Here is a 10,575-nt window from a genome sequence, read left to right as displayed (position 1 = left end):
GTGGGACAGTTTGACTGAGAACAAAAGCTCAGGCTTCCTGGCCTGGGTTTGAATCCTTGTAAGATGCTGTGGGTTCACGTGACACCTCCCCGACCCTCCTGTAGAACAGAAATAATCCTTACCTCGCCAAGCTGCTAAAAGTTAGTAAAGTGGATACAAATTGCCCCCGGGTGGGTGTTCATATATCTGAGGTCACATATTCCTTCTGGAGCCAGCAAGGCCCTCAGTAAATGACTGTTATTTAATCTGGAAGCTTCTGCATCTCTCCTTATTAGGGTTTTCAGTGAAGAGCTTCTAAGACTTGAACCTTGTTCCTTTATCTCCCAAATCGGCAAGACACCCCCAAATGCTGAGCTTCTCTCTCCCCCTCGCCTCTGTCATTCTTTCATTATGGAGTAGTCAGTAAATCTCCGCGTCAGGTCCCACGACGGGAAGAAGGCGCTGGACCTCCCAGGGCCTGACAGCCCCTAAGCTGGAGAGAGACTCTGGCCAGGCTGGGAGCCTGGTGGGTGCAGGAAGTCCACACGAAGAGCAGCTGCTGCTTATGGAGGGGAGGAAGGCGGAAGCGTGGTATTCTCCAACTGGCCCACCTGCCTCAGCCACTGCCAGCAGAGGGGCGGAGGGGGCTGGACGGTACTAATGAGACATGCCGATTGGCGTGCTCACCCTGCTCTGCTGAGTCAGAACCTCCAGGGGGTGAGGCTCGGACGCCACACGTCAATGGGCAACCAGTCTGAGGCCGACTTGATTTTCAGACCACGGCATCTCATGGAGCATAGGTTGGAAAGTCAGGCAGACCCAGTTCCAGGCTGGGGGAGCCGCTGTAGGAAGTGGGTGGTAGACCTAGGGGAGACATGGAGTGGAAGGACCCCCTTAGAGGAAGACACTGGCCCAGGGAGAAGGGTAAGAGGGGTCCAGCCACAGTAAAAATGGGGGCGGGGACAGCTGGGGTTTGGAGGGCCAGTGTGTTTAAAGGGAGTCTTAGCCCAGCTGTGGAATGACCCAAGTCCCCAGCAGAGGAGGGTCAGGGCAGATGGTATTAGAATGTGCACCCATGAAACACGGTAGCCTGGCAAGCTGTACCGCTCGGGGCCCGGGGGCCAAGACCAAGAGCTGGGCGGTCTGGGTTGGGGTGATTTCTTGGCACTGTTTTTTGTTTGTTCGTTTTTGGCTGTGCCGGTCGTAATTGTGGCACGCAGGATCTTTAGTTGCAGCATGCGAACTCTTCGTTGTGGCATGCAGGATCCAGTTCCCTGACCAGGGATCGAACCGGAGCCCCATGCATTGGGAGCACGGAGTCTTAGCCACTGGACCACCAGGGAGGTCCCTTGGCACTGGGTTCTGAAGGGGCGGGGGTCAGAAAGAGCTGAGCAGCACAGTTGAGAAAGGCTCGAACACACATACCCTTGCCAGACCCCAAAACAGGGCCACCGTGCAGTCAGCCCAGGGCTAAGCTCCCCCGGCCACCAGAACCCAGCAGCAGGTCCTGTGGTGAGGAGGCAAGCAGGTGTGGACACACACCTGAGGGGAGGCAACTCGCAGCCCGGGCTTCCAGTTGCACTTTGGGGGGCCACGCATTGTCACGTGGAGTCAGTGCCAGGCTGGAGGGGTGGCTCTTGGCAGAGTCATGCACCACAGCTGTTTGCTCAAGTGGTACCACCCGCCCCCCCCCCACCCGCCACGTGTGACCTAGGCATTAGGTGTTAATCTGGCCCCATGGAACCTTCTGCAGCCAAGACCCTACTCAAAGGGCCAGTGGGCAGCGGGAGGACCTCCCCCTGCATCTCTGCTTTCCTGACTGGCCAGCCCTGGCAGAGCTCAGATCTTCTGCAGGCAGGGAGCTCAGCTGGCATTTCTGTGTTCCCAGGACACAGAGAGCCAGCCAGCCGCTCAGCAACTGCTAGCCTCTGTAAGGTGGGCCTCTGTTGGCAGTGCTTTAGTTACACAAGCTCCTTCCAGCATAGAAGGCCAAATAATTTTCTTTTTAAATTTATCAAATTTTGAGTATTTCATGATACTCTACAAAACCAGGGTGAAAACCTACTGATCTAAATTATGAAGAACACCCATGCCAGAATCAAACCAAAAGCACACATGACATTTTTAGATAAGAATCTCCTTAAAATTTAATTGCCTAAATGTATTACATTCAATATTCCATGGGTTTCTTCTGGACAAAGGGGCTGCATAAATACAAACAAGCCTCTGGGCCTTCTTCCCTAACTGACGAAGAGGAAACACAGGAGGCGAGGGTACACAGGACACCTTCATATTTACACTTCGCCTTTACTTTACAGTTCAGTGCCAGAAATATTTACAGAAAATACAATAAGAAAAAGATCATGTCTTGGCAACATACCAAAATTCATACAAATTGTGTATATGATTTCAAGCAAATAATGATACTGCTTATTTTTTAGCCACAACTGCCAAGCCCTTCAGAGGAGAAAGATGTTCTTGGTCACTGCAAGAGACAAGGACTTGGGAAACTTGGTTTGCTTCAACAAATATTTATTGGGCGCCTACTGTATGCAAGGCACTGTGGAATCCCAAATTATACCTTTCCCTCACCATTAAAAAAAGAAAAGCATCTGAAAAACATGAGTTGATACTCCGAGAAAAACACTATACAGTACATGGCTTCTTTAGCTACTGAGAACCCACAGTTTGATTCCACATTGAACGGGTGGATTACCTCCAATCTCTCCATCTCGGGAAAAGAGGCTGTCATGGAAATCCCTAAAACAGACCACCTAACGCAACTTACCATTTCATGTAAACATATAAATCAATTCTTTTTAGGAAGATATAACCTGAAGGGGTTTAAAAATGCTGAATGGAGAACTACCAGCAGGAGTGTCAAATTACCTCCGATACATTTTTACCATCTACATGTCTTTGAGCAAGGCTGACTCCCACTTTCTTTGGGTAAAATTCCACCTTCCAATATAAATAAATACTCTTGAAGACACTGCTTCTCTAAAAATCACTCTGCAGAGTCTGACAAATGCTTCCTCAGTGTATGCAGGAAGTAACCATTCATGAAGCCCTCACACACAAAACCTGTAGGAACTGACATTACTGGCCAAAGGTGTAGGTATTTTATTTTTATAAATGAGTCCAGAGGAAAATGGGTGGCCTCAGGGGACCTGAAGACCTGGAAATGGAGGACAGCATGCATGCATGTGTGTATATATTGCCAGGACGGGAGGCAGTCAAACCACCATGTAACTATCCAGGTCAAAGGGCCAACGGACAGGAGGGGGTCTTAGGAGGAAGCACTGACAAAAGAGAGCCGGCTGAACAGGAAAAGGCAAAAGCTCTCCTCTGTCCTCAATGCTCCCAATCAGAGAGGGGGAGAGAGCCCCTACCCCCCAAATGTGAGAAGGGACTACGAGGGGCTACCTGCCTCTGTCCCCTGGGTAATGCTTTCCTTGTCAACAAATGCCACACTCATCCACACCCTGGTGCACCTGTCACATGCAGCAACTAAACTGTTTAAGCCAAAGACCGAAGTGGTCCTGGCTTCCCCCCAAAGGTTCTGAACCTATGTTAGCAAATTTATCAAGTGGACTACTAAAGATTATTATTAGAGACTAAATATGCTCCTCTGGCATTACTGTACTCAAAGTGACTTTTACAAAGGCAGTTGAGAGAATTTAGTGACCATGAACTCAAACCCACAATAGTGAAAGGTCCAAGGGTCCCCACCACACTCCCTTTTTAGGTAGATGTGATTTTGAGCAGAAGGAGTCGGCACCTGACGAGGTATGTGTGCCCCATACTCCGTCTGTGCTGTGCACACTGGGGTTTCACGTCTCTGGGAGCAGCACAGTCCTAAATCCATCCCTCCTTCCCTGGGAGCCCACAAAGTCTTCCAGATCATAAATGCATTCAACATGGTTGTTCACTGACTTATCAAAGCCATTAGAATTACAAAGAGTTGTCAGAAATTAGAGCAAACTGAAGCATCAGGAAGGCCACCCCAACACACACACCACCGTACATTTTGCTGACAGCAGAACTATGCCAAAGGTAAAAGTGTTATCTGAAGAGTCACACTGAAGAGGTACACCTGCATCAGTTATTTTTAACCTCTGGAATGTTGTAAGTTGCACGTTAATTTATAGCCTTCTTTGTCCACATCCATCAGAACAAGTGCTCATTTTTTTCCCATGAAATGTCAATCTGGAATTTCCATGAAAGTTGTTAAACCTCACTTTACACCTGATGAGCTACTAAAACATTTTTAGGGTAGAACGCGCTAATCATACAACCCCCTCCCCCATGCTACCATCTGGAAACATCAATTTATTGCCCAGATTAAAAAGAAAATCAATTACTGAATAATATTATACCCTGAATGGAAACTGGAGTCATAGAAGGAGGAGGTTACCTTTACCTGAGCTTAAAACAAACACGAAGAAAAAGGTACGGCAAATTTAAAACCAAGAGCTGCTATGCCGTTTCTTGCTCATAGATATCAACATGAACTTCTGGAATAGAAATATCTGCACAGGGAATTAGGTCCTATACTATTCCCCACCCTCTAATTAAACTACCAAAACATCAAACCAAACAGACCGTTGTAGGCCTGACCTACAGAATCTACTGACATCAGAGTTCAAGTGGGAAATCACCCCTTATACAACTGTGATCACTCCTCTTTGGACTTTTAAATGTCACTTATTTTCTTAACATAAAATAATCTTAATAAAGAAGAAAGTACATAAGAATACGAGAAATGAGCAGTGTATACTCTAGCACTGTAACAGGAATCCTTGTAAGGATGTTCTGGGTCTGGCCACCTCAAAACATTTATCCCTGGCAGAAAAGTAGCAGCGAGGTAACAGAAGTATTTCAAAAACCCGGGCAGGGATTTGTTGTGCCTTCAGCCGGCAAAGTCCAGAAAATATGACAACAGCCATTTCTAAAAGCAGCCACCCAAGGAGGTGGTCACCAATGTTTGTCAATTATGATGAAATCTAGTAGCTCTCTGGGAGAGATCTGAATTAGTAGCGTTGAGAGGCTATTTCCTGAACCCCAAATTAGAATCCTTCATAAACTACTGCAGTTTCCTGCTTGGTCCTGAAATGAGACAATGGATGAAACCAAATAATGTTTAACCTTTGCTGTGAATTTATATTTCTTAATATTTAACCAAGAAATTACCAAGGAATTACAAATGGTTAACCTGTCATAATGTCACGGAGCTAGACAATAATGGAGAGAGTGGAGGCATCACAGCTGTCTTCTAACTTAACTCCACAAACTCCATTTGTATCCTCATTAAAGGACTGGGCCATGCTTCCATTTTAGATCTGTTCCTGGGCTGCCCAGAAACTGAGGCCTTCAGACAGACCTTTGCAGTGATGAGATAACTTTCTGAAGTGTGGAGAAAAACTATGAAATATTTTAATCTGACTTCTTATCTGAGCAAAAAACACTTAAGTTCTTTTCCGTCAGTTTGACATTTGGATGAGAGCTGGATGACAAATGGACCTACGAGTGAGCAGAAAGTTGAGGTTTCCTTCCTTCTCCTCCATGCTATCAACACGAGTCTTTAAATGTCCTAGAAGATTCTGAGACAGATTTTACTTTTGAACACAACCTCCTAAAAAGTGAGGTATAAAACTATCTTCAACTTCTAATTTGCAAATTTGAAACTACCAATGCACATGTTTAACTGAGATGCATAAAAGCCTTTCTCCTCAAAAGGCTTATATTTAACTAAAATTGTCACTTTTAAAAGAAAGTTTATGGCTAAAACGTATATCATCATTACCAGCAGGAATATGATTGTGTCTGGGAGCCCATTTCACTAAAAAGCCGAAAAGTCTTCTCTCAGATGGGTTTATAATGTGTCTCTTCTATTCTGGTGATTAAACAGTAAGCTCTTGGGGAGTGATTTGTTTTATTGTTACAGTGATCACCTATCAAATTGTTTTGCTTTGATATTATAGCTCCAAACTAGAGTTCAATAGTCCTAGACAGACAGTGGTCTAAGAACTACAGTTCTTGAGTCCAACCTCCTGAAAAAGTGAAGTATAAAACTCTGGCTCCAACTGCTTGTTCCGGTACTTGTTGACAATGTCGGTGATCTTCTGTTTCCGGCGGACATGTGGTGGGCTGTAGGAGTCACTTTCCAGTCTCTTTCTTCTACAAATGTTAATTACAGTCTGCCTCACCAGAAAACCTTGAAAACAGAGGGTTTTAGTCAGCTAGGTGAACTATCAGTATTCAAGTGAACTATTCTCTGCAAACTCAAACTACTTCATTCCATTTGCAAAACTCCTTGTCCCCAGAGAGACAGAGCTCTACTAAGATAAAACTGTCAGAAGAAACACACGATGACATGGAAAAACAAAATCAAAATCTAGCCTGACAACCCATTTCCTGCCCTGCAGTGTAAACAACTATGCTCGTTTTCCAGCACTGGAAGTTTGTGAATTACAGCTGTGCTCGTACTTAGCAGATTAAGCACACTTCAAAACAGAACCAAACATGCTTCCTTTTAAAAAGAGCCACAGGATTTTCCACATGTGGGACCTACTAAGTAATATCATCATTTCCTTATTTATGCTTCTTTCTGGTTCATGAAAATGTTAAATAAAAAAAAAAAAAAAAGAAAACTCAATGGGACTTCCCTGGTGGCGCAGTGGTTAAGAATCCGCCTGCCAATGCAGGGGACACGAGTTTGATCCCTGGTCCGGGAAGATCCCACATGCCGTGGAGCAACTAAGCCGGTGCGCCACAACTACTGAGCCTGTGCTCTAGAGCCCGTGAGCCACAACTACTGAGGCCGTGTGCCACAACTACTGAAGCCCACGAGCCTATAGCCTGTGCTCCGCAACAAGAGAAGTTACCGCAGTGAGAAGCCCACTCACCGCAATGAAGAGTGGCCCCTGCTTGCTGCAACTAGAGAAAGCCCACGCACAGCCACGAAGACCCAACATAGCCAAAAATAAACAAATAAATAAATTTATTTAAAAAAAAAGAAATGAAAAGAAAATTCAATCCTTCAGCCACATATGAAGCTTACCGAGTGCTCGCCTACTGACAATCATCCCATCCACAAGAGGGATGACCATGTTAAATTTTCCAGTGGCTCCTTGAATTTTAATCCGGAATAATCCAGTGTTTAAAGGGTGGATGAAGATGACAGGAACTTCTTTTTCAAGAGCAGTAGATCTTAAGAAAAGAAAAAACTCTTTTTACCCCAGATATTCAAGAGCTGAAGTCCCCCATGTATAATATAAGAATACCAAGGGGACATACTTCCAGGCAGTATTTGAGAAGAGACAAGTGACCAGTCTGCTCAGAATCTTCTTTCTGGGAGCCCACGGTGAAGCTCCCCACACCAACACCTGACCCTAATTACCCATCAATGGGGTTGGCCTTTTGAAGCTGACCAAAAAAGGGGCTAAAAATTGTGCTTAGAAAATCACTGGGGACACGGAGTGGAAGGAAAGACCAGAAAAATGTATGGTGGGGAACCATCAATAGCAACCAGCCATTTTTTTACTTTTACTTAGTTCCTCCCTCCTGTAGGGAACAAGAGTGGGGCTGGCCAGAGGGCAGGGAATTCCACCACAGTCAATGCTGGCACCTCAGAGCAGAAGTGGAAACAGTTTAGGCTCACTATGGGAATCCCTGATATGATTTTTTTTTTAGGGGCTGGGGAAAGAGGTTGGGAGGACCTTAGTCTGGGTCAGTTGCAACTGTCCTCAGCAGAGGTGATAAATGGCTGAATCTTAGCACAGTCAAAGCCCTCAAAGCCTCTGAACAGGTAACACAGCTGCCAAGGTCAGCAACCGTACTTTTAGAAGACTGAATTACACATCATGTGTCAGGGCTATGCCAATGCATCTAGAGGTACCCATGTTACTCTTCGATGCTATATGCCAGGGTTTTGGTTTGCGTTTGTTTTGCAACACAATGAGCTTGCTTTCTAAAGTGATTTTGGCCAAAGGGACAGTGAGTCAATTTTTTAAGACATTTAATAAAAATCAATCCTATACTAATTCTGTCCCCAAGACAAATTCTAAACTTTGCTAAACTACTAGTAAAACACAAATTTTACAGTCCAATCATATTAGAACTTTTGACCTAAAAAGATTAAAACAACAACAAACAGTACAAGACACTTAAAAGTTCTCTTCCAAACTAGTTCTAGAAAAGTACCCCTCATGAAATCTATCCTGGTCTCTTCAGCAAGTCAGTGTCATGGACGAAAAAAAGAAAAAACAGGACTGTTCTGTATTGAGAGACTGAAAGAATTAACACCAGATGGATGAAATGGATGCTGGTTTAAACAAACCAGCTATAAAGACTATTTTAGGGAAAATGGAGAAATTTGAATGTGAGCTGGCTACTAGATGAAATTAAGGAATTGCTACTAACTTTATTACTGTAATAATGTTATCTTTATCTATTTGAAAAGTGTTCTTAATCTTCAGAAGTGCATATTTAGAATGTTAGAAAATCTGTAATTTGCTTTAAAATACTTTAGCATAAAAAACATGGGGACTTCCCTGGCAGTCCAGTGGTTAAGACTCTGTGCTTCCACTGCAGGGAGCACAGGTTCCGATCCCTGGTCGGGGAACTGTGAATAAGATCCCGCATGCCACGCAGTGAGGCCAAAAAAACCCGAAAGCAAACATGGAAGTTTTAAGAATGACTTGCCCTATTCTAGAAATTTAATATGATAATGTTAAAATAAACGACCTTTACTGACTTTGTTTCTACAACAGTAATCTAAATTCATCTTACGTGCAATACAAACCAGATCATGGAAACAGAAGGAACTTACTCAAAGTTAAAATATCAAGTTTAGCTTGATATAAATTATTTGTTTAAACCAAAGACAAGCAAGCAAAAAGCTCTGAAACAATAAAGCCTGCACAGATACATTCTTATTATTCTTAGAATCATACTATTCTGTTTTTATCCTTTTTGTGCATGAAAAGCTAAAATAAAAATCTTAGTATTATAATAAAGTTAGTATTATGTTTTACTTAGAAATATTTTCCCATTAAATAGCTCCTATGTGATGAGGACATTTTAACTGCTATCTATCCAGAATGTTTTGACCAATTTAATTCCATTATTTCTATCTAATATTGCTACTCTATTATCAGTCTTCATTAATACTTAATTGCCTCCACTTCTCCGTCTTTCTTTTTTGCCTCAGATAAATTTAAACAGCAATTAATTATGCTATTTAAAAATCCTTGCTAATTTGATCACCTTGTGCATTAATCTACAAACTTCTCTCTTTGATTCTTCTCCCCTAATTACGTTTACTTCTTACTGCCTTCATCCCTTTTGTTTCATTAAAGTCCTTATCTCTTAATGAAACTGCAATCAACATACTGTAAACAATAGGTTTCTCTATGCTTAAACACAATGCTGACAAACTTCAAGCAAGTATAGAGCGTACCTCAGAGAAGTGCTACTATTTGCAGTAGTCTCCACACCAGTACTGATTTCTGTCATCAGGTCTGAGAGGGGAAAGTTTTCTGGAAGAAAATCATAGCATTACAATTAATATCTCCCTCCTAGGAAACCTATTTTCCTAATCTCTTCACATAGCAGGCAACATATATATGGACTGCGCTATCCTAAAATATATAATCCTAACTATTCTTCACAAATTAAAAAAAAAAATTCTCCCTTAAGACGTATTTTAGATAAGTTCATCTAAAGCAGAGAGTTTTTACAGAACATAATCTATAGTCTTAGAGGGCTTGGAAATAGCTTTAGAAGTTCTGGAAAGCAACTTTCACACTTTCTTATAAACTCCGAGCTGGATGAGATTCTAGGATAAATACACATTTCTAATGTTCTTAATGCAGCTTACATAAAAATCATGAGAAACATATCCATAGCACAATCCCTAAGGACAAATTAAGCTTTACACTAAAATAAGACAGTAGGGTCTGTGGAAAGAGGGTGAGGGAGGTGTTCCCCCTTCTCCTTTCCAGAGGTTCTGGGGTAACTGGGGGCTACATGCAGTGGGACCAAGTGGTCACAAACCAGTAACTGTCATACCAAGAAGAGTTAAAGGCTTTTTGTAACCATGAGTCTCATCAAATCTTCACAACTATGAAATAAGTGCTGGATCACTCATTTAACACATGAGTGACCTAAGGCTTAATGAAATCCAGGCTTGCTGAACTCCAGTTCCAGCTCTTGGCCACCATATAGGGCCTATGCTGCCACTCCCTTTAGACATTTAACAAGTCATCGTCCTCCTATTATAATCTTATTAATGGACAAAGTCCTTACACACTACCTATATCATCATAGCGTTCCACCCAGACTACAGAAACTCTTGTCTCAGGTCCAAGGGGAGGCACAGGGCGCCCCTGAGGCAGCTTCTTCATTCTGGAACTGGGACTCAGCTATATGAGGCAGAGAAAAGCAGAAGAGGGGAAGAAAAAGAAACAAACAAATAAAAAACACTGGCTTAATAAAACTACAACCATACATTCATCAAGCTACCCAGTGAAATAAGGATCACGTCATGGGAAGTCACTTCTGGAAAAAAGTATAAAATACATTTGCAAAAAA

The 10,575-nt window shown here is 43.0% G+C and overlaps 1 protein-coding gene across 2 annotated transcripts in view; it reads right to left on the bottom strand.

Moving 5' to 3' along the window:
* Positions 1–2,100: 2,100 nt before the first annotated feature.
* The window catches only part of RALGAPB (Ral GTPase activating protein non-catalytic subunit beta), a 100,230-nt gene continuing 91,755 nt past the window's right edge, over positions 2,101–10,575 (bottom strand). For both annotated transcript variants that reach the window (XM_082669789.1, XM_082669790.1), the window contains 4 exons: positions 10,298–10,406; positions 9,443–9,521; positions 7,043–7,191; positions 2,101–6,196 (listed from right to left, as the gene is read on the bottom strand). In XM_082669789.1, coding sequence (XP_082525915.1) covers positions 6,003–6,196; positions 7,043–7,191; positions 9,443–9,521; positions 10,298–10,406 — 531 coding nt within the window. In that variant the 3' untranslated portion in view covers positions 2,101–6,002. The remainder of the gene's footprint in view (positions 6,197–7,042; positions 7,192–9,442; positions 9,522–10,297; positions 10,407–10,575) is intronic.

The sequence above is a fragment of the Grampus griseus genome, assembly GCF_964374135.1.
Source record: "Grampus griseus genome assembly, chromosome: 14".
NCBI classification, from domain to species: domain Eukaryota; kingdom Metazoa; phylum Chordata; class Mammalia; order Artiodactyla; family Delphinidae; genus Grampus; species Grampus griseus.
Note: the sequence above shows the minus strand (reverse complement) of the source record. Positions and strands in the feature narration are given on the sequence as shown.